Consider the following 25,370-nt stretch of genomic DNA (forward strand, 5'->3'; position numbering starts at 1 on the left):
ATAATTAGAACTTATGACGGGATATTTACCATGTTTATTGAATTTGGTGAGTTCAAATAAACATGGTAAATATCCCGTCATAAGTTCTAATTATAGAAGTAGAAAGAGGTAAAGGTATATACAATACATTCTACTCTATAACAACACAACATCACATTAACAGCCTATAAGTGGCCACTGTTAACCATAGCCCTCTTCTAACATAGAGAAGGTTTGAGCATTAATCACCACATATAATGATAATCACCTCAGGTTTCCTCACGATGTTTTCCTTCACTGTTTGTCTGTGGTATCTAAATAATGTTAGACAGTACGTATAACGCATAAAAAATCACAATGATACTTATTGTTGTTAGGTTTTGAACCTCGTGCATGAAAATCGGGCGTTAAACCTCCTGGCCACAACGACTACAAGTGTATGTCAAGACAACATACATACATATAATTATGCGAAGTGGTTTCAGACTTCAAGACTCGTCATATTAAAATTATTTCAACTCCAAATATGAAGTTATTTCAAACGTTATATACCACATTGTTGAGTCAAAATACAATATTACAGTTGTAACAAGATTTGCGGGAAACTGTTCCTTGGCAGGTTTATGAAAAGTCCGACTCGAGAAATGCGGTATATTGCAATTGTTAGCGTTAGCATATATTCGGTTGTAACGTCGGAATTTGTATGCTGCTACGAGTTATGAGTGCCTGGTACTTTTAGATTTCGAATGAATTAATTGCATCATTTTAAAGTTCTCTTGAATAAATAGAGAACACAGATCAATAAATTGCAATAAGTTCGACTCCTAATACTTCTATTGTCCTAGTACAGTAAGACGAATAACTTAACCAATTGTTAGGCACAGGTAGAAAGAGCGATTCCTAACTAAAAATAACTCATAAAATAATTTCCTCACTTAAAAGGCAAAGTAGGTTGCGCGACGTCACCGCATCCACGCACGCTGCTCTTGAACAAGAGTCCCTCTGTGACTCGAAACAAGTAGAGCTCTTCTCAGTATATTTACATGAGTAAACCGTTATTCTTAGTTAATTATGTCTCATGATAGTTACATAATAAAAATAGAGAAATAATCTTTTCAGATATGAAGCACCAACTTTTGTAAATACCAATCAAAATATAACTTCTATTTCATACGGCGACTTTTTTGCTTTATTTTTCAATGTATCACTATTGTAATCTTAAAAACCAACACAATAAACGCTACATCTCATAAAATAGACCAAACAAATTCCACCAACACAATATAATATCAGTACGAAAATTAATACCTACAATTTAATTCGCTTTACACTTTGTATATAAACAATCGTAGGCACGAAGTCTTAATGTAAATAATTATAATTATATAAAACAAAATATATTAATTCCAAGCTTATCAGTATAATGTGGAAGGTCGTGGTCACGATAGTGGTGTTATCAGCTCTATGTGATATCTACGCATGTGAGTAACTCACTTACCATTCGTAATATTTTAGTTTATTTACTCATATTATGTATCAAAGTTTATTTATATGTAATTTAAAAAAAAAACGTTGCCCCACATTAAAATTTTCTCCCGGGTCGTGGGTGCGTTTACAAACATACAATTTCACATGCACATGACACCCAAACCCGAAATAACAATCCATAGATCAGACAAAGAGTTGTTCCGTGCGGGAATCGAACCCGCGACACATTCCACGGCAGCCAGTTGCCCAGACACCGCGCCAACTGTGCAGTCAATATATTATCATCAATATAATTAGTGTGAAATTGAGATTATTGAATTGAAATTATTATAATGTTCGTGAGTCATACTGTTTGACGAGGAATTCGACTAGTTTCAAGCCATCCTAGAGGCTTATGTTCATGAGAAGAATTCAGAGTAACACGATAGTCGAGTTCCTCGTCAAACAGTTATGTGAGTAAGCCGAAAACGTAATAGTTAATCCTTATTTAATATAGTAAAACAACAAGGATGATACTACCATACACGTATCAATCAACAATCATTCAACAGCCTATAAGTGGCCACTGCTGACCAAATGCCTCTTCTCACACGGAGAAGGTTTGAGCATTGATCATAACACTTGTTCAATGCGGGTTGGCGATTACAAACATAATTAGAAATTTTCACGATGCCTTCCTTCACTGTTTGTCAGTAGTGACTAAATAATCCACACATATCGCTTATCTTTTATTTTTAACCAAACTTACCCCAAATCTTAAACCCATAATAACACTCAAAAATAAGACATCATCATTACTTATCGACACACAATAGAACGAACCTCCCTTCCCTTACTTACTCATACACATACACAAAAGTGATCCAATGATCCTATCTGACCCTAGAGGTCCACAATCAGCTGAGTCACTCCCTCCCTCCCCCTCTGAGCAACCTTGAACTCTCGTCACGATGACTAGGTACTATTTATCAACATTTGCAACGTTTGCTGGTAGTTTAGAGTTCCGTGGTATAGGAGTGAGAAGCTTTTAAAATACCTGTTATATGTATTAATTTTTAAATAATTACATATATGGCATTACGAGTAATCCCTAGAAAACTAGATAAATAGTGAAAGCCATGCTTCGGCAGGAATGGGCCGACTAGACTGGAGTGAAACCACGGCCTCACAGAAAACCGACTTGAAACAACGTTTGCGTTGTGTTAGCCGGCAACGCACTTGTAACGCCTCTGTTGTTTCGAGCGTCCATGGGCGGCGGCGATTGCTTACCATCAGGTGATCCGTCTGCTCATTTACCAGCTTATAACATAAAAAAATATTAGAGCCACGGACTGTTAATATGATATTTAAAGTTTAGTTGTTTAAAAGACAAAAAACTGCAATGTTTGCTTCTGAAATTAAAAATAAACCAGAATACTTTCATTATTTTAAAGTTAACTTTGCACAGTTTTCTTTGTATATAAAACTACATTGCAGTTGTAAAAAAAAGGTTTTTAAACATAAAGCTTCTTGTAAAGGATGTTGCTTTTTGTTGAAGCACAAATTCAATCCTGTGACCCAATTTCCAGTATATTTTCTTTTCCCTTTTCCAAACGCAAAACAAAGTACGAAGCATTTTTCAAAAAATAATATAAACGATGCTAATGAAACATGTAAAAGAAAACACGTTTTTTCATACAAGAGTAACTTCAAACGATTGTTTTAGGCCCCTTTTTTATTACGTGTACTTTTAACCGTCATTTTTCTAAGCCCCCAATAACCTCGATACTCGTATTATTAAAAACAAATAAAATTTCGGAACCCACTAAGCCCGCGGCCTGCTTCCGCGTTTGCTTTGAAAAAATATATTTAACCGTAAAGGTTTATAAATCCATGTGGATAAAAATGTAATGATAAGTCGGTATCGGGTGAGTAGGCTAAATGAATATTACATGACGGTTGTTAGTCAAATTGTTGTGTATACATACATATTTATGTAGGTTTGTATATATGTAACTGCCAAGTTTGAGATTAAAGTTAGAGTTGATTTCCTGAAAGAAAATTTAACTGAAGTTGGTTAAAAACCAAAAGATTGCTTACAAAACGACTTTGGTTCATCATCATCATGATCATCAGCCTATAAGTGGCCACTGCTGACCAAAGCCTCCTCTCGTATAGAGATGATCATCAGCCTAAAAGTGGCCACTGCTGACCAAAGCCTCTTCTCACATAGAGAAGGTTTAAACATTAATCACCACGCTTGCTTAATGCGGGTTGGCGATTTCAAACTTATAACGAATTTGGTTCATCCTCTGTAATTTTAAAGTCTCACCATAAGGTTTAAAACTTTGCGGAACCTATAACAATAGACCATAAGCTTAAATACCCATGGAACTACTAACATGACTGGTGAAAACTATGTGCACTACACAATAGCAAAACCTCCTCTATTCAATACAGACACCAGCATATCAAGCTATCCTAATCTTTTTAATTGATTTCCAACTCTATGTCATAATGATAAGGTTGACAATGTATCGAGTATATTTGTGTAACGTTAATCTTGATGTATTTGCACCGCAGTGGACTACAGGCTGTGTCAAGAAACGCCGAAGGAGAAACATTGTCTAATAGAGTACAGCGTAAGGTATCGATGGCCGCATCAAGTCAGGTGAGGGAGCGTTGTAACGTGCTAGTAGATACTCGACTAACATAAATAACTAGCTACTTCCGCGCGGTTTCACCCGCTCTGTTTAGCTTCTATCGGTTATAGCGTGATATTTTATAGTATAGATTAAATAGACTAGAATATAATAAAATAGAATGTTTGTTTGCTAGTTTTGTGAGAAGAGAGATTTGAATTTATCAAGATTGTTCTATTATATCTGTGCTCTACAACTGTCAATCAAGAAATTGTTTTTTTATTTTTTAATATTAACTCACTTCAGGAAAACACTTTGTGCCTAAGTAATTATAAATCAATAAAACGTTACTTAGGTTTCCGCAACATATAGTTTTATAAATATCTATTACTCTGTCATAGAAAAACTTTTATAAAAGTTCAAAAAGTTGTATTTTCCGTCGGAAAACACACGTTTCGGTCGTGAAACGAAGTAGTATGTTTCAATTTGAGGAAAGGCGGTTGCCACTCACTATTCATAAGTACCACGTTACCGGCACAACACCAATTTCGTCAATGCCTCGTTGACACGGAAACTCGATCTCAAAAATCGCGCTCCAGTGGAAATAATTCTATCATTGTAAACAGTATTCCACGTCGTATTTCTATATTTTTAAGTGACATTGACGATATAGTATCTACGCTACTTATGTAGTAGAAAATGTTTATTAAAAGTAGTTTATAGTTAATTGGTTAGTAAAAATAATCCTGTTAGTATAATCGTAAGAGTTTAAATACGTATTTTGGAGGTTACTACAATATACGTTAATTACCTACAGTATATTTTAATGGGTACTAATCTAAGCAGGCAGTAGATAATTATCACAGAACTTACATATCTCTTTAGTATTACAAATACTAACAATAGGTAATGTTACCCACTACCTACTGTTTAGAAAAACTTCCATAATAGGTACGCAGTAAGCAAGTTGACTAGTACGACTAAATGGAGCATAATAATAAACGCGATGTAGAGGATATTTGCATTTGAAATATGACTAGCGTATTGCATTCGCTGGCGTGTTTACGTTTAGATTCTGTGGTAATAAACCGCTTCTTGTCGACAATGATATCGAGGCATTTGGTTTTCAATGTTACTATGAAATTAATTGCCGTCGACATACCAATTTTCTAAAATTAAAGGATATTTTTCATCATATTATTTACTAGTGACCCGACCCAGGTTCGCATGGGTGCAATGGTGATATATTATGCATGTAAGATACATATAAACTTTCCTCTTAAATCACTCTATCTATTAAAAAACCTGCATCAAAATCTGTTGCGTAGTTTTAAAAATTTAAGCATACAAAGGGAAATAGGGACTGAAAAAGCGACTTTATTTTATACTATGAGTGATATTATAGCCCTTTCATAATTTCTTCCAGATACGTCTACAACTGGCATACTAAATCCTGTTTCGAGATCCGTTGGTCAGCACATTGCCCCGCCGTGCCTTTGCCGACAGTGACCAACAACTTTCCTTCAGAGAGCGAATGCCTGGACGAGTGTGGTGGCTGGGCATAGCTTAGAACATGTCTAATAAAGAAGTTTGAATTTCGAATAGTTTTTTTTATTGGGTAATTGTTACTGACCTCCTTTTCGTAACCTTTTTATCTACATAGTCGAAAAGGTTTATATCTAGTATATAGTTTTGCGTGTTGTCATGTTTGTTTACAAAACATGTTTGAATTTAGAATGTAAGTAATGGCTTGAAAAAGTTGCTTCCTTTATTTAAATTGAAATCAAACAATAAAATTTCGAGTATCGTTGAAAAAAAATTTTTTGTTGGATACGTATAAATATTGTGTATTTTAAAGTAAATATAATTTTAGGGCTAGTAGACGAGTTAACTGACGCTTTGGTTTTAAGTATAAGCAATTAATTATTATTTGATCACACAAGTATTTATATTTGTACATCTGTCACATAAATAGTAGGTACCTAATAAAAACAAAAAATACCAACAACTGAATAATACAACTTTAGCAATAGAATAGTTTTGTACAATATTACGTTTACATTTCCCAATAAATATTAACATTTACAATAAATATATATCGTAGCCATATTATGTCGTATCTCACATCAGAACAGTGATATTATTTATGAAAAAAGGACAATTTTCGATCCAATATCGCGTATCGTAAAGAATTGTTTAGTATCCTTACGTATACGGATATTTACTGTTGTACCCTTTTGTTTTCCAATAACAATGTATTTGTTATGTATTAAATAGTATGTTTTATATTGTTTGTGATTCAACAACCCTTCTTTACTATTAGTTACGGGAGAGAAGAATATATTGTGTGTCCGAATTGTTTATCTTTCTAATACTGTATGAAATGTTCTTTTTTGAGGGAGAAAATCATCCAATTACTTCTCCCGGGCCAAGCCAAGCCAAGCCAAACATAACATAGCACAGCACAGCATAGCATAGCATAGTCCAGCACAGCGTAGCATGGCATGAAGGAAAACAGGCTGCTATCCTATCCATGCTATGCTGCCTGCTATGCTAGGCAGTGCGCAGCTCCTACTTAAGCCTTTGGTTCAATGAATAAATCGTTTCTAATTTTTTATAACTTACACTATTTAAATGTAAAAGTTTGTTTGTTTGGATGTTTGTAAATCTACCACAATGAACCTACTGTACGAATTTTGATCAAATTTGATTTATAGACAGAGTATGAGCTGACTTGCATGATAAGTTACTTTTTATCCCACAGAAACGTAGACCAAACCGCTGGCAGAAGCTAGTTAAATTATAAGACTGGTAAGTGAAAGTTTCACATACCCAACACATTTAATTGCACGTACGTTATCGTGAAACAGGCTCAACAAAAATTATAATTTTCCTGATCTGGGAATCGAACCCAAGACCACTTGCTTCACGAACGCAGGTACTTAACGAAACACTTAGACCAAACATGACAAATTAATGTTACTATACTTTTTCCCAGTATTTGCTAATTGAATAAAACATATACAACCTTTTTTGCTATTACGAGGCAAGTTACACAGTACATGTAGTATGTAATAAGTTTATGTACATATTTCTGGCCTGACCTGACCCTAATCCGATGCTCATTCGGTCATAGAAGCGGACAGAAATAACCTAATTTGACTAGTCCGACCTTCTCACATACGTACAAATGCTAAAGAATCCCTTTTTAGTTTCATTTCGTGTAACCTTTAACATACCTACCTAATTATATTGTATTAATAGAATATTAGGGCTTTGTAAGACGAGAACAAAGTATCCAGGTAAATACATTATTAATTTTCTTCTCAAGTTTTCTGATAACTTTAATCAGGTATCTCTACTTATTTGACGTCGTTTTAAATTAGTTTTGTTGAAAACAATATGGTAAAATTTAATTTTTGAAACTTACACCAAATTAGAGATTGTATTTTTTTAAGAAATATGGAGTTCCAAATTCAAAACATTGGCACCTATTGTATTTTTTTTTTCAATATTTATTTTAAAAAAAATAAGACCTTCAAGCTCTAGGATTAAATTTAAAATTCGAATCTACATTCTAAAAAGTATGTTCTCTGTTACATTTTTTCTTAAAATTTTCCCGCCCACCTCAACAGACTACCAAGAAATGATGTATGTTAAGATTCCAATATTCTCAAACTTTTAGAACTTAACTTGTAATGAGCGAAACAAAACACGCAGAACAAAGTATAAGTAGGGCAAAGTTTACAATGATTCGTATGAATATAAAATAGAACAATCAGCATGGAAGGCAGACGAGGACGGGGCGCGGCGACTAATAGGCGGCTCGCCTAACTTTCGCTTTATATCCAACAGAGTAGTTTAACAACAGAGGCTGCGGTATGAATGAAAATGTTTTAGTAAGTATTGAAAATATTATAAGATGGGATTTTAGTTAATCTAATAATTTATTGATTAAAAACTTTAATTACGGTACGCCATTCCACTTTAAATGTATATAGGTAAATACACTAAGCACCCTAAACATCAGTAGGTATCAATTATCGAGTTCATTCTTTTTAGATATCCCAAATTGAAAACTAAGAATTTGTAAGTAAAATAAATTAAATAGTGGTTTCAAAAGAGAGATATCATGTATAATTTTACAGTTTTCAACAAAACACGCGTATTTGGGTAAATTATTTAACAGTGATTGTGATGGTCTAACCTAAATAAATGTACGGAGTTGCATGTAAATTAATTTGTACGCACATAATCCAAAATGACATAAATGTTCCATACTTCATTATACAATGAGCCATAGTGTAGTATAGGTTAGGTAGGTCTAGATTCCATAGGCATTCGACCCAGTACCTAAATAAAAAAGTTGCGCACTATAAACAAACAGAACAGTATTTATGTATACAAATCACGAATTACTAATATAATTGTCTATGAAAGACGGCCATGTCCTTGACACGAGGAGCCTCTGTCCGCCCCCTACTCTGCGCCGTCACACCCTAATCCCAATCGTGGCTTACAGCCAGTGTTTTGTCGCTGTCGCGGCAACAGGCAGCTTTTACCGGCCTTTTACCGGATTTTTACCAATATTTTTTACCGTGAGTGTTATTTTTTTTTTCGCCGGTATGGGGAACAAAGTTGTCACCTTCACGGAACAGCAGCTAGAGGATTATCAGGTAAATGGTTTGTTTATGGTCAGATTGAACTGCGCAGTTTTAAATTCTATTTTCAAAGTTTTGGCGCGAAGTTGTGACGTTTGTTTTTTTTTTCAATTTGATGATGCATTTTTAGTGTTTAATAATAAATACAATCTTGTCTTGTGATTACTATTAACTGGTGTGGTTATTCGTGTTTTCTCATCTTTAACAAACAATTGTTTGAACAGGACTGTACATTTTTTACAAGGAAAGAAATACTTAGGTAAGAATAATTATTGTACTTTTTTATTTCTTCTTAGTGTGTCAGTATTAAAAGTTATTAGCAAATTAGAACATTAATAGTAAGTAGAAGATATACATAACCGTAAACATTGAAAAAGTTTACAAGGCAAAAGGTTTACTTATATTTAAGTACCAATTTAAATAATTAGTGCTGATATTTAGCTTAGATACGTAAGTAAGCACATTAATCACTTTTAGTTTCATCTTTAACATTTGTGCACACAAAAGCTTAAACATAAACACTATATAACTTGTAAACAATTTATCATGAAAATAGAGTAAATGAGAGAAGGAACATGATCTTACTTATTCACTTACATAATTTATTTGTGCTCTTCATCTAATAAACAAATAAATAAATAAACATTGGTACGCCCACGTGTCTAAATACCACGGCCGGTATCCTTGTGGGGAAATTCCATTATAAACAAATGGCCTCTAGGTATTTTCATTTAGGTATATGATGTTACCTATAGATATATACACCTATGTATCTATAGGTAATTTTTTACATACTCGTAATATACGACGTATATCTCTTTTACATACGGTATATGGTATATATTTGTTCATGCCTGATGCCTGCTTTAGGAGATAGGGAATACCAAATGACAGGATCCTGGTATACTTATTTCACTTTATCCGTCTATATTTATACGCATACTCGTTAAATGGAACATGTTTATGTACCGATAGTTAAAAATAATTTTGTTATTTATCTATTTATTGTCATCATTGTCAGGAAGGACTTCTAAATAAATCATTACCCTTCTAAATAAGGACCTTAATTACACCACATATTTGTTATCATCTTGGCTGATACGAAAAGTGAGCGAAATAGGTGGTACGCCAAAAAGTGTATATTTTCTTTGCGCTCATTATTTATTTTGTTAGAAAAAAAAGTTTTTCATTTTCGTTTTACATTGAATACAATAAATAAATACAATGAATATATTTTATTTTAGAGTGACCTCCATACACATACTATTTTATAAATAACCTTTATAATGTAATTATATTCAAGAAATATCTCCTTCAAGAGAAATGCGACATGTCCCTTTACTTTATCGATTTACCATCCAATTATACTCAATTTAGCCACCTTGAGTCCATTTTATGTCATACAATATTAATATTGCGACGCGGGAGGTTATAGACGTCTGCTGTATTGTATTGTGACAATATTTGCAGCACGTAATCAATAAGTCATTAAATATTTAATTTCTTATTTCTATTTGTGGATTGGACGTAGATTTTATAGGTACGATACACAGATAGTATGCCATATAAAGGCTGAGTTGAACACAATTGTGACCACCTTAACTTTTTCAGAGGTCTTAGTGTGCCTCTCCACCAGAAATGTGGTATGCTAGATAGGTTTCTGTGGATGCGTTGGGCCTCCACCAATTATATTCATTGGTACACTTAGAAACGGACTCAGCTAAGCTATATTTTTTTACCGAAAGATGCATGCTATGAATGGCTTCTCTACTATCGATACATCGCATACTCGAGCTGTGCATTTTTCTCGCAGAGCTACATAGCGTAGTATCCGTAGAAACGGTCACATAGTTTCACAGCATAGCCATTACATGTTCATAGCATAGCTACATAGCACATCTCTGGTGGAAAAGCATCCTTAACAACCTACTGCAGGACATGACATTAGACGGATATCGGGAAGCAGCGTTCTCTAATAAACCTGAACTTTGTAAATCCCTATCTCCACCGCGCCTGCCATGCGTAAAGATTATGACAACCCCTTTTATGTAGACGAGGCTCATAGACCAGCATTTGGGACTGACATGATACGGGCTATTGTTGATTTAAATATTTAAATGCGACATTCTAATATTCCCTTTTTTCGACTTCTAAATTCTAGAAAATTCCTCCACAAACCAAACTTCTTTGTTTACAACTTTAAAAGACCTGAAACAAAAACATTTCTGTGTGTTTTCCAATTAAGTTGGAGGCCTAAAATATACAATACACAAATGGTATCAAACTCGAGAGGCTAAGTAGCCCGATGGTAAGCGGCTTATGTTGTGACGCACCGTCAATACTACGTCGATACCGTGGCTTCTGTCACGTGCCACTAATTAATTAGAGACATTAATTTGGTGTTATTTAGCCTTGGATGGGGTGAATTAATTGTTGTTTTCTTTTCCTTCTAAAGTAGGTATAGACTGGCTGTATAAGAATGATAAAATATCTACCGACCAGTAGTACAATTTTAATTAATGTTGTACGCCTTAAACATGTCACTCCTTGACACCCTAACTCGACTAGTTTCAAGGCACGCGGGGGCTCATATTCAAGAGCAACATGCGCGACACGACCCGATGAACGTATCTCAGTCAACATGTATTTATGAGCCCCTATTGGAACTTGAAACTAATTTGTCACAAGAGTTATCATACAAAAACAGTTTTAGTAGATTATAAATCCAATAACTATTACAATAAACTTGCAAGACATATGCTAAGTACCACATAACTATTGTCCCATAACACATATTTCTTATCACACAAGGCAACTTATACCTAACAACACATTTTCTATTTTTAATAAACACTTAATGTGAGCTATCACGTAATAGGATCGCATAACTACCAGTTTGCACGGAAATCTTGATCTATGAGCAGAAAATAACCGTTTTGAATAACGGCTTTCTTCGTTTTTCCGCGTTATTATGAGTCATTGTGAGTCTGACCTTCAGGCTTTCAGATATATTCCGTTTTAGGGTTTGTTGTGATTGCTTGCAATGTCAATAACCTAGACCTATGTGTCAGGGTTCACACTCAATAGAAATACGAAGGAAATAAAAGCATTTCGTGTGATTCAGATGTTCAGTGACAACGTTTTTGTAGTCGGTAATGAAACGGTATGAAAAGACGTTTCGCGTTTTGAAAGCGTGAGTGACAATGACTCCTAAGTAGGCAAGTATTGGTGTTTTATTGTAATAGTGGGACGATCGATGAACTTTTGTGGCTGTTCGAATAATGATAGTCATGATAGACTATATTGTGGGTCGTGAATTTTATTACAATGTAAGTTGATAGTGATGTATCAATTTTGATAGCTTTTATGTTCTGTAGTGAATATAAAGAGCAATTGGAGTAAATATACCTATAGTATTTTACATGGCCAAAAATTGTGTAACAGCTAAACCAATAAAATTGGATCCGTAAATGTTTATTACAAAGATTTTCATAAAGATAGATAGCTATTTACATTAGCCTCGTTGGTCGCAAACGCGACTGCTAGGAAAGGGATCTCGGGTTCAATTCCCGGGTTGAGCAAAACATTACTGGGCTTTTTCCGGTTTTTCGAAAATTTCTCGAGTTTGGAAATATGCCCGGTATATTTTATGGGACCTATAATACAAATAGGTACGTTGTAGAGTGTAATGTGCACCTCTGCCTACCCCTTCTGGGATAAAAGGCATGACGATACGTCGTCTAAGTATTCACATTTCATAACGGCACGTTTTTCTTCAGTATCATACGTGTATCTACTCGAAAAACAACGCAAACAAACTTGTAAGTAGTAAACTATTTTAAGAACTCCGATCAATAAGTAAGTAATAAGAGTATCGTACTGTAATTCAAAATTAATTAACTAATTGTTCAGCTGTTTCATTTCCCAACCACTTTCTGCCCTTCGTAAAAGTCAGGGCCACTAATAACTACACATTGTGATACTACGTCATACGGTGACCCAAAATATCTAAGTACTTCATTTCTTTAATATCTTAAGTAGGTACTCGGTATACGTATAGATATATTATGTCGACGCCTCCCACGCAAATAGTCGGAACATTATTTTTTATGAAATTAATTTTTTTATGCCATTAGAACCCTGACAAACAGTATTTCATATTCCCGAAATCCAAATTTATGAATAATTTATAAATAATGAGTTTTTGAATCGATAATAGTCGTAACATTTAAACGCTCCCGCGCATAAAGTCGCGCTGACAGTTCCGACGATGTGCTTCGATCTATTGGACCGCGGCCGGCCAATCAGCGCACAGTACCGACGTCGTACGACACGAACGACACGAACGAAGTCTCTTAGTTTTAAATGTTCAAATATTTATGATTATGTGTTGTTTTTGTTTACTTTTGATAACTAACTAACTTAACTTTACTTGTGCAATTATAAATTGGTGAAATGAGTAACGAACGTTCTTCAAAGATTTTGAAATTGGTGTTAGATAAGCCCAATTCAAATAGCGAAGTATTAACGGCCGGTCAAAATTTTGAAAATGGTAAGTTTTACTGTATTATCTTATTATTATTGTTCAATTTACTTGTTTATATGTGTAATAAGAATATCATAATAATATGTTACAGTGTACTATAGGACGAAACAAAAAAAAATGGTTCCGACGCATAACGTCGGAACGTCTGTGTTACGACTATATGCGTTGTAATTAATCATTAACAGTCATCAGTTAAGACTTTTTACTACGTAACTATTTCGTTCTAGGAGTCGTAAATTATACTTACGACCTTATGCGTGGTTGAAATATAAAAATAATTAAACGTATAAAGACTGATCATAGTCATACGACTTTATGCTTTGTTGTAAATTTGTGATACGATACTTTGCTTTTCCATTATAGCTAAAATATCATTAAAATAATATTTTTTTTAACCCTATAGTTATAGGGTTAAAAAAAACAATATATTTGTTATTTGTGCTAACTTTTTAACGAATGGCCTGTTTTTATTTTTAGTATCACCGGTACCACTTGAGGCTGAACACCAGTGGGAGCAATACAAGACGATGTTCGGGAACTCTTTTAGTAATAGTACAGGAAGTATTGACGACAACTTTGAACTAACTAACTTAGCCGCAATTTTACCAGTAATTGCTTCCCCAACTCCTAAGGATTCCGAGCCATGTGATGAAGATTTTTTAAACGAATCAGCTGATGTAATAGAACCTTCATTCGATATGACACCAATGCCCTCTCCGAATAATGACTTTTTGAAATATGTAGCTTGCTCTTCGACTCCATTATTTAGTAACGTATCTAATTGCGAAGCTGATAATAATTGTTCATCCGGTAGTAGTAGAGCCAATACACCACTGCTCAGTAACGTCTCGAGCCAGGATTCTTCTGTGTGCTCGTCAAACGAAAGTACGCCGTCGTCAAGCAAAATTATTGGAAGAAAACGTCGCCGTCGCCGTGATGAGTGGAAAGACATAAAAAGAAAATGTTTAAAAAATATGGGAAAAGCGTATTTAAGTAAGAACGGAGTTCAAAGAGATGGAAAGATTTTAAAACAACCATGTCCGGTTACTTGCCGACTGAAATGTTTTCAGAAGTTTGATGCACAGCAACGGGAACGTATATTTAATTCTTTTTGGCGAATTGGAGATCACTGTCGACAATGGGATTACATCGTCAACCACACAGAAGTAGGCGATACTAAGTATCCTTCTACTACAAAACTTGTGTCTAGGCGCAAGAAATCGATTAAGTATTGCTTGCCTCTAATTGAGTCTAATTCTGACATACCTAATAAGGTGTTCGTTTGCAAAACGATGTTTCTAAACACACTCTCTGTAGGGGAAAGAACTGTTCAAACGGCTTTGGCGAAATGGAGCTCAGGGGTGGCTCTGTTTCCCCTGATCGACGCGGTGGTACCAGAACTATTGTCATAGACGACGAAATAAAACAGGATGTTTTAAGGCATGTCAAAACGTTCCAGCCCGTTGAATCTCATTATGTACGTAAAGATACTACTAAAATATACTTAGATAGTGACCTTACATTTACAAAAATGTTTTCTTTGTACAATGAGTGGTGTATTACAGAAAATATAACTAAAAAAGCAACGACAGTGAGACAATATCGAGATATCATTAATCAAAATTTGAATATATCATTTCACAAACCGAAAAAAGATATCTGTAACGAATGCCATATTTACAACACAAACAAAGATACAATGACAGAAGAAGAAAAACAAAAACAAGAACTTCACATGAGTAACAAGATTAAAGCTAGAGAAATGAAAGCAAGTGATAAAAAAGAAGCTTTAGAAAGCGGAGGAAAAATAGTTACAGCATGCTTTGATTTTCAAAAAATCTTGAACTGTCCTCATGGCAATGTTGGTTTATTTTACTATAAAAGAAAATTATCGATTTATAATTTCACAATATTTGATTTAGCTAGTCAAGAAGGATTTTGTTACATGTGGCCTGAAAGTAACGGGAAACACGGGGCATGTGAAGTCGCAAGTTGCCTATCCAAATTTATTGAAACTAAGGTTAGCCAGGGTGCCAAAGAATTCCGATTTTGGTCCGACAACTGTGCCGGTCAAAATCGAAACCGTATTGTTTTCGCTTTTTATACATATGCAGCAAAAAAGTATAAAATAACAATAGTTCATAGGTTTTTAGAGCGTGGGCACACACAGAATGAAGCCGACTCAGTGCATGCTCTTATCGAGAGGAATGCAAAAAATAAGCTTATTTACACCCCAGCACAATGGTTTGCCTTAGTAAGATGGTCAAAAGTCAAACCACCAAATTACACAGTAATTGAAATGAGTTTTACAGATTTTTACAATTACAAAGTATTACTTGACGGTAGAAATTGGGCTAAAAATACTAAAAATCAAAAAATATCTTGGACCAAAATTAGAGAAGTTCAAGTAGTGTCAAATGAACCTTATATTTTAAACTACCGTTATAGCTTTGAAGAAGACAACGTTATGAATTTATTAACTAAAAAGGGTTATTCATCTAGAAGGAAAAATCATAGTTTATTAGATACAGAAGTTTTGGAACAATGTTACACAGATCATTTACCTATTACATTGGCAAAATTTAATGATTTACTAAGCCTATGTCAAGGCCGTATAATACCCCAAGAGTACCATACTTTTTATCAACAATTGTCACACAGTGGCACTTTTGCTGAACAAAACAATAGTGATTCCTTTGACTAATCTATTATCTATTATCTATAATAAATTGTTATTCCCTCATAAATACATAATTATACTTATAACCTACTTACCTAAAAATTATATTGTGTTATATAAAAGAGGGTTGAATAACTAATTTTAAAGTGATTTGCATTTGATTTTAAAGATATTATTATTTGATTGTATTTCTATGTCATTTAATTGATTATTGTATAATTAGACATAAACTTGTATATGTCTAACATAATTACATTAATCTATCTGAGCCTTGAAGATTATCTGGCAGCTTTAACATTATTTTTAGAGGTTTATTGTTTTTGTTTTTTTTTAAATAAAAGTACCTATATCGTAACGTCCATTGATTTAAGAAGACTGAATTATGTTCCTATTATGATAATTATTGTAATAAAGTTGATTTGAGCTTAAATTTGTCGTTATTTTTATTCATCAAGTACCTTCTTATGACCCCTTTTTTAAGAGAAATGATAATAATCACGTCGCATATAGTCGTAATTCAAACATACGACTTTATTCGTGTTGTCTATATCAATCTTATGAAAAGCATAGAGTCGTAACAATAAGATACGACTTTTCTCTTCGAAGTATAAAGTCGTAAGTTGCTAAAATTAGATTTTTTGCGTAAATATGATTCTTTATAATATCCAAGGCCTGGAAATACGTTATATAAGTAATATTTTATAACATAGAGCAAAAACACCTATTCGAAATGTTTTACAAATCATTTTTTTCATTATAGTATACAAAAGTTACGCTCCTGAAAAAATGAGTTTTTGGTCTTACGACCTTATGCTTGGGAGGCGTCGATGTTGACCCGGAGCTGCGGACTACCTAGCTAGTTACCGGGGCTCCGGCTCAAAAAGCAGGAATAGGAATGGAGTAGTTTTTAGACAGTAAGAGTCTGTCACTATCTCTCGCCTCGCCCAAGGTGAGAGAAGTCATTGGATGATTTATGTGATATGGCTTGCTACGAATACCGTAAATACTATAACAATCCGGAGCTGCGGACAACGTAACTGGTTACCGGGGCTCCGGCTGAAGGCAGTAGAAAGAACGGGGTGGTTTTTAGTCAGTATGCTGCAGTCGGGTAAAAAAAGGAGTGCTTTGGTACGTAGATACCTACTCCACAAACAAAAGCAAGCATGGTATATGCCGTGACTGTACTTTCCCCATGATATTTTTGAATGAGTTTATTCATATCTATGTAACTCACGTCTAGACAAATTAGAATAAAAGGTTTTCGATAGAAGTTAAAGTACTCATGTCATTAACCATTCATATAATTTTAAAGTAACATTTATATTTTAAACCTCACCGCTTTTTACTCTTTATTCTTCAAATTGGTATATTCTGATATAATGGCAATGTCATACTGGCCAATGCAATCGAATATCAATGGGTGGAAATTGACACTAACATTCGACAAATTAGGTATGTTAAACCCATTTATTGAATTTTCTATTCACAAGTACGGCTTTTTTAAGGGGGGAAATTTATCCAATGACTTCTCCCGCCTTGGGCGAGGCGAGAGGGAGTGTTACAGACACTTACGAACTAAAAACCACCCCGTTCCTACTTCTGCCCTTCCGGCCGAAAACCCAGTAAACCTGCTAGGTAGCCCACAGTTCTGGACACAAGTACGGCTAGCGTCCAAATGCCAAATGGCTCATGGTATTGTATATGTACCAAATAATATTGATGATGACATCAAAAACAATAACATAGGTTCCTAATGAAAATACAAGTGACAACATTAACTATAAAGCAATTTTCAGCTTTCAGGTTTTGTGTTTAAGGTTGAAAACGCGTTGAAAATCAATTGATAGCTAGACTTGTTGTCGTCGATAGGTTCATATTCTATTCTAGGCCTTGTTAGCCGTCAGTAAATGTATCTACGTTTGTAATTATTGTAGTGTATTTAAGTATATAAAACATTAGGACACGATACCAAATCTAAACTTATAAATAAAATTGAAGTGTGTTTATAATACTGAAATAGAAATAAATGTGAATATAATAACACATAATAATGTGAATATCCACGCGAGCGAAGCCGCGGGCATCAACTAGCGTTATGTAATATGAAATGTTTCTTTCATCTTTTCATGTCCAATCATTCAAAGATTTTTATTTTATAGATAAATTCAGTTATTATTCACCAGTTGAGTTCCCTATAAAAATATGCGAAAATGTAGATCATCTGCTACTAAAAATTTTAATACTATTGCTAACATATAAAACCACCCATATTTTTCTATGAAATATATTCTAGAATGTGAATAATAAGAACGTTAGCAGACACATTTTGACACCGAAAATCGATGTATATTTTCTCACAACCAGCTGTTTTCACAGACTCAGCTGCTGTATACGAAAATAGGTACACTAAAGTAGACTTAGGTACGCAAGCCCTACGTCCTACCTATACGTAATGTACCGTGAAAAATGAGATTCATACCAGTCCAAGCCGTTCCATATTTTCTCGGCATATTACTCTCGGTACAATAGGACTACGAAAAAAAGACAAATGATAACATTTCTCATTTTGGAGAGTTGACATTAAAGTCCCTCATTTCGCATACAAATTAAAGATGTCGCTAGAAAAAAAAATATCACCGAAAAATGTGACACTTCAGTTTGAGATACGTTCTGCGAGATTATTGTTATTTTTATAGGTACCTACGAGAATTTTTCGGATATTTCGGATATTACGGCTCATGTAGTCGAGGGAAATGTTATGGTGTTTATTTTTATTTTGAGACACGTTTATTATATCTTTGTACATTTTTATTTAGATGAGAATAAATTATGATATTACTTCTCTCGTAGGATTAGATGGAGATACATATTATTTTGTAGGAAGTCTCAGTTATGGCTACATTAAGCAGTTTATGTAGCCACCACGAGCACCTATCTTTACTGATAGACAGACTGACGGACAATTCAATTCGACGTTTCAAAAGTGTCCAATTGAAATAAATGCTTTGAGTTTAGTCTTTCATAATTATGGCTTTTTTGTAATCGATAAATCGATATTCTGGCATAGGTCATGCTAGTTTAATAATAAGTCTCATATCATTCAAGTTTAATTCAATACATATTTATTTATTTTTCTTTTATTTTTCAGAGTTTTCAAACGCTTCAGAGAAGTGAACCCCGCCTTAGTACCAAAGAGAATGACCGAGAATCAACCACACACCGTAGTGGTACCATTAGAAGAAATAGAAAAGTTGCCTGAATTAAAAGTAAGTCATTCGACTTTTCTAAACTAATCATCTAGGATTTAAAAGGCTCTTACTGCCGTACTCAGAGACATTTAATGATTACTTAAATTATTCCTTATTAACGCTTTTGTTTCGATAACGATTACTAAAGACTGGGTTGAGGAATCATTAAAAGAGTCTGAGTACGGCGGTTTGTCGATTAACAAGTCGATTAACAAGATTTCGGGTCTTGACCCGAAATCTATGGTCGTTTTCACACAATTTTGATTATTGCATAATTAGATTGTCCTTGATTCCCGCAGTTGATAAAATCATGTTTGGAAAAAAATTGTCGCTTGCAGTTATGGAAATTATTCAGATTAGATCAAATTTTTACTTTCTAGTTTTACTAGGATTGTTCTATATTTGCTATAAACTAAATTTATTAATCATAGGTATTTACATATAAATCACCAAACAAATTGACATAACATCACAAATAACAATAACAGTCACAATCGGAGCCATATTTGATTAATTGATTGTCTAATTAATGGAATTAAAGAAACTGTTTCTCACACCAGAATCCGTGGCCTCATAAAATCCAATTGATGTATTTAGTGGGAGAAGGAGGGGGTGATATGATGACTGGTAGGTTAATCTAATGGCTAATTGGATCGGATTAGCACAGTATCGCTTTCTGCAAAGGTAAACTCGAATTAAGCTAAACGTGAGTTATCAGCCCGTAAAGGAGTGGCCAGGAAGCCTAGCCGATTACTGTCGTGGAAAACGTGTGGCTAAAGCGTAATTACTTGTAGGTTCATTATTAAATCACGTTTTGCCAAGTTGGTATTATCTATCCTGGTTGGTTGTTAAAGGTAAGAGTCCACAGGCCCACATCGTACGCATCGCATGCAACGGATTTTAGTTTATCTTGTATAGAAACTCATACAATTGCGTCCACTGATCCGCATCGTACGGACCGCATCATCGGCAATGCCTACATGCGATGCGGTACCGTATCATACGGAATGCCGATGCTAAAAATCCGAATGAAAATGGAATCGGCAATCCGATTGCTAATACTCGCGTCGGTTATAAGTTCGATACCGATACAGTGGACGCAGTCTGAAATATTAATCCGTTTGATGCGATCCGTCCGATGCGTGCGATGCGTACGATGCGGGCCTGTGGACGCTTACCTTAAAGGTATACTAGACACCTAAACAAATGCCCATCACTAAAAATAAAAGCTACATCTTGCTTCACACAATTCAACACAAGCAACGCAAGTAAAGCCTCTGAAATATTGACATTGAAAAAAAGTAAAATAAATAGAACGCTAATTTGAATATCTTGTTCTTTTTTCTACGCAGTTCTGAGTAAAAAGTTTGAACGTTCAACGTTCATTACGCAATTTTCTTTTCGCCAAGTGTTACACAGTAACTTTTTTAATGCCATACTATAAGTTATAACAAGCTTATAATAAGAATTGCAAATTTCAGCCTTCTACTGATAAAAAAGAAAATAAAAATGTCTTCTGCATTTATCAGTGTTGAGAGAAAAAGTTTGTTAATCCTCAGCCGCGTGGAGAGACAAATCGTGACGTTGTAAAAGTTTGTTTGAAAATGATTGATTAATGATAGCAATGACAGACATATTGAAATGATTTATTTTCGGTACATTTTTCGATCATTGATTTGAAATAGAGATGTTATGATGAACTCGCTACTATACATTACATACATAGAATAGTTTCCTAGGAATATTACTAAAACTATACACACTTACCGCACTCAGAGTCATTTAATGGTTACTTAACCCAACCCTTGGCAATTGTTTTTAGAACAAAATCGTTACTAAGGACTTACTTTAAGTAATCACTTAATGTCTCTGAGTATGCCAGTCAGTTTATTATCAATCCAAAGACGCGGTTTACTGAACAAAATGGATTAACTATGATGTCTAAAATATTTTAAGAATATTTTAGCTGCTTCTTTCAGTACTTCTATTAGGACAAACGCGGTTCCTAAATGTTTATGAGATGCATTTTAACAATAAAATGTTTAAATCGTTTTTCATGTTTAATTTGCAGGAGAATCCATTCAAGCGTCGAATATGTCAGGTGTTCTCCCACGATGGTTCGGGAAACCTGACGTTTGAGGACTTCTTGGACATGATGTCAGTCTTCAGCGAAGCTGCACCTAGAGACGTAAAGGCTTGGTAAGATAAAATATATATTTAGGTATAACTTAGAAGAAGTTAACAATCATGATCAACAATACGTTTCTAGGACCTGAATTTTTATAACATAACGAACTTTTTGTACCTTATTTACACAAATAAATAATTTTTAATTTGATTTGATTTGACCGAAGCTTCGATCAACAATACCAGACCGGAAGGCAAGAATTACATAAAATATTACGTCAATCACACAAACAATGCGTTTGCCACAGTCTTTGCTAACAAAAGCCCTAAAATGCTAATATTAATTTGCTACTCAATAAAGTCACAACAACTGCTGACAAACTGAACTAATTTTAAACCGCTCTCAAACAACAACAGGTCAAAAACATTCCATCATGAACTATGTTTAAAAATATTTAATTACAACACATAACATGAGAGCTGAGACGAGGGAGAGTCACATGTACCTAGATAAATGAGTGTACCGCCCTTTTTGACCCGACTGCTGACACGCAAGCCACGCGAATAATACACAATAACAACACATGAAACATATTTTTTACCTAAATGCTATTTTTGTCTGAAATTATGAAGATTCGTTTAATTAAATGTAAATAAACTGGTAGTGTATACGAGGTGTCTTTTGTTATGCTTCGTATGCAATCGCCGCCGCCCATGGATACCCGAAACACCAAAGGCTTTACAAGTGCGTTGTCAGTCTGTTGGGTCTAAACCAAAATTAGTTTTTTTAGTGAAAACTTCTCATCATTTGTTATAGTAGAAGTCTTACCTACATAATAAGAAGTACTGACCTTTTGACCTTCCAAAACTACGTGATAGTATTCATAGGTACTAAACATTATTTCGTTAATTTTACGGTGCGGTTATGGAAAATATTCTGTCTATTTTCCATATAAAATAATATAAAAGTCAATTTTAAATATAAAATATGCGTAATAAACTCTATAAGTCTAAAAATTTAAAAGCCACGTAACTTTACAGAGTATCGAAAAGTTTAATACTAAAAGTACTTACAAATACCTAATTACTTTAAGTTTCAAGGTTAGGGCTTAGGTCAAACGTGTTTACATCGTCTATACCTATTATTTCACATACATATATACTATATAAACATACTAAAATCTACGTACATTTTAATACACGATGAAAACTCACGCGAACTAATCATTAGTGTTGAGAAAAATCGAAAGACAGCTTTTATTTCTAATGGATGTGGTTTATGTATTTCTTTTGTAAGTAAAAAGCGCGTAGTGAATTTGTTTCTAGTTTATTTTACGCATTATTTATAGGTATAACTATTTTAAAAGAGTAGAGTTTTTTAAATATAGCTGCGTATAGCTACTGAATAACTGTTACTAGAATTAATTATCAAATCAAATGTATCGACATTAAGTTAAAACCTAAGAAATTAGCTTATCAATTTAACTTACTGTAAAGAGTCACTAATAGATAATTTAATGTTATCTTGTACAGGGGTTTTAGTATGACTTTGCTTTACGTAAAACGAAAACGAAACGTAAGCGCTGATTGGTTAGTTCATTCGAGCTGCCAATCAGAGCACTAAACGCACTCGTTTCAAGGAACTAGTTTAGCCCCCAGATACCTAATATATACATACATACTTAGTATCCATTTAATACATAATGTACCCAAAACAGAACTTTAAGCACAAGAAAACTTCTCCATAGAATCCTAGGCTTACAGCATCTTACAGTATAAAATAACCTTCACAATTTTTCCAGGTACGCATTCCGCATCTACGATTTAGATGACGACATGTACATTGGACGGGACGACCTCCTCGAAGCTACAAGGCTCCTCACTAAGGGAGAACTTCATCCTCAGGAGAGAGAGGAGATCGTGGCCAGCGTGTTGGATGAAGCTGACGTGGATGGAGACGGGAGGCTCTCCTTCATGGATTTCGAACACGTCGTGGTACGCGCCCCCGATTTCCTCTCCACATTCCACATCAGAGTTTAATTCAAATAAAACGATCCCGAGTACGGCCCTGTAGTTTATTTTATGAATTATTTATTACTTGAGTAATCTTTTCCCGTTTTTTTTTTTTTGTTTTTCTGCTCATAAATAAATATTAAGGTGTTAGGCTTGTTATGGAGTTTGAAATAAACTTGTGTTTGTGAAATTGTTTTTTGCAATCTTATAGATAAGGAAGGAAAGTGTAGAGTTACCTACCTAATTACGTAATTTGAATCTTTATCAAAAAAAAAAAAAGAAATAAGTACAAGTAAAATTATACAAATACCTTAATCATTTTAATTAAAAAAACAAAAGACATTATAAATGTTAATTAATTTATGAAGACCATTAGACTGTCAAAATATCTGTAGGTGTATTAGCCAAATATTTATTTTTATCTCCAATAACAGGAAACTGAGTTTATAAAACACAAAAATACCTTTTAAAAACATCACAAAACTCCTAATTAATCCAAAAAACAAATCTTATTTTTATACATTTTTCCTTAACAACAAGAAATAAACGAAAACAAACGCAAATAAAAATACGAAAAGCAAAAAGTAAACTCCGCCATGACAGTGTTTAACACTGCCGTGACCAGGATTCGAACCTGGGTTACTACGGCCACAACGTAGGGTCCTAACCACTAGACGATCACGGCTATCGGAGCAGATATTTGAGTCGGCGAAATAAGTCTCCGCTTTACATTGCCTTTCGTTCACACTCCTATTTCTTTCTTTTTCACTCGTAAACAAAAATAAACAATGATAAATAATAGCATTGTAATCGATTTCTGTTGAATATAAAGTTATCGGTGTCATTTTGTTATCAGGAATTGATGTAAGCATTCGCTTCGAACGGTTTCGATTACGTTTACAAAATTATCTACAAGTAGCTGTATATACTTACCTATTTATTTATTTAATAATAATATGTTGTCATGGAAATGAAATTCTTATTATGACGTCATGATATTAAAATAGAGTTTGTTTTTTAAAAAGTTGGTGTTACAAATGTATTTCTGCCTAGCCCTTCAAGAAATAAAAGTCGTGATGTAGTATGATGTAATTATCTGAATAATTTAAGAACTATTTTTGTCAAAAAAAAAGTTAACTTACTGCTACGGTTACGCCTTTCATAGGTAGAGGTAGATTTAGCTGACTGTGTTGTTGTTAGTTAGATACCTAGTTCACCGATTTCGATCAAATTAATAGGTACCGTACCGTCCGTACCTAACCGATTTTAATCTAAAATATTTGAATTTATTTTTGACATTAGTTGACTGCACGGTTGACGTGGTGCCTAGGCAACTGGCTGCCGTGTAACGAGTAGGTAACGGGTTCGATTCCCACACGTAGCAATTATTCGCGCGATCCACAAATTGTTGTTTGGGGGCACGACACAGGAGACAACCCTAGTATGGCGCAACGTTTAAAAAAAGCATCTAAAAAGTATACAAATTATGTCTTATTAAGTTCCAATCAAAAACTTAGATTCCTCCAAAGATTGACACATACAACGGATAGTATAATTATAGCCATAACATACAACCAGGAACCATAAACCATCCAACCTATTAACCCACATAGGGTTCGATTAATGAACTTCGGACCTCCTTACATCGACACAGTATCCAGGTAAATTACTTCCGGACCTCATCAGCGCGTCAATCACACGTGGACGTCACATGATTGGCTATTACCAGCCATAATACGAAAGCTGTTACTGACAGACATTCAGATTGCCACATAAGCTTATTATTGGGACACCCTTTATGTTGTGGGTACTTATTAGGCTTTTGTTTGAGATTTACTGTTGCTGATTGGTAAATGGGAGAATGGGAGAGTGATGAATTTGACGTTTCGTGAGTATTTTATGATATTCTTAATGATCTGTACCTAGACCTAATATGGCTTACAGATTCTAAGTCAAAGCATGACGTTCGTAGCCTATAATCCTCGATTAATGGACTATCCAACACAA

The 25,370-nt window shown here is 34.2% G+C and overlaps 3 protein-coding genes and 1 non-coding gene across 4 annotated transcripts; 3 read left to right on the top strand and 1 right to left on the bottom strand.

The window, feature by feature from the left end:
* The first annotated feature begins 1,315 nt into the window (after positions 1–1,315).
* Positions 1,316–5,690, top strand: LOC118276812 (uncharacterized). The gene is made up of 3 exons (XM_050698551.1): positions 1,316–1,460; positions 4,030–4,117; positions 5,515–5,690. Exons 1-3 carry the CDS (start codon positions 1,403–1,405, stop codon positions 5,651–5,653), a joined length of 285 nt encoding a protein of 94 aa, XP_050554508.1. The 5' UTR covers positions 1,316–1,402; the 3' UTR covers positions 5,654–5,690.
* A 2,904-nt stretch (positions 5,691–8,594) lies between these two features.
* On the top strand, positions 8,595–23,413 carry LOC118275322 (calcium and integrin-binding family member 3). Its single transcript, XM_035593228.2, has 5 exons — positions 8,595–8,764; positions 8,974–9,008; positions 19,124–19,241; positions 21,295–21,422; positions 23,153–23,413. Exons 1-5 carry the CDS (start codon positions 8,714–8,716, stop codon positions 23,388–23,390), a joined length of 570 nt encoding a protein of 189 aa, XP_035449121.1. The 5' UTR covers positions 8,595–8,713; the 3' UTR covers positions 23,391–23,413.
* On the top strand, positions 12,882–14,727 carry LOC118274349 (uncharacterized). Its single transcript, XM_035591817.2, has 2 exons — positions 12,882–13,301; positions 13,773–14,727. Exons 1-2 carry the CDS (start codon positions 13,205–13,207, stop codon positions 14,705–14,707), a joined length of 1,032 nt encoding a protein of 343 aa, XP_035447710.2. The 5' UTR covers positions 12,882–13,204; the 3' UTR covers positions 14,708–14,727.
* A 563-nt stretch (positions 23,414–23,976) lies between the features above and the next one.
* Positions 23,977–24,048, bottom strand: Trnah-gug (transfer RNA histidin (anticodon GUG)). Its single transcript has one exon. It is a non-coding gene; the product is annotated as a tRNA-His (tRNA).
* Between the last annotated feature and the right edge of the window lie 1,322 nt (positions 24,049–25,370).

This window comes from Spodoptera frugiperda, chromosome 15, assembly GCF_023101765.2.
Source record: "Spodoptera frugiperda isolate SF20-4 chromosome 15, AGI-APGP_CSIRO_Sfru_2.0, whole genome shotgun sequence".
Taxonomy (NCBI): domain Eukaryota; kingdom Metazoa; phylum Arthropoda; class Insecta; order Lepidoptera; family Noctuidae; genus Spodoptera; species Spodoptera frugiperda.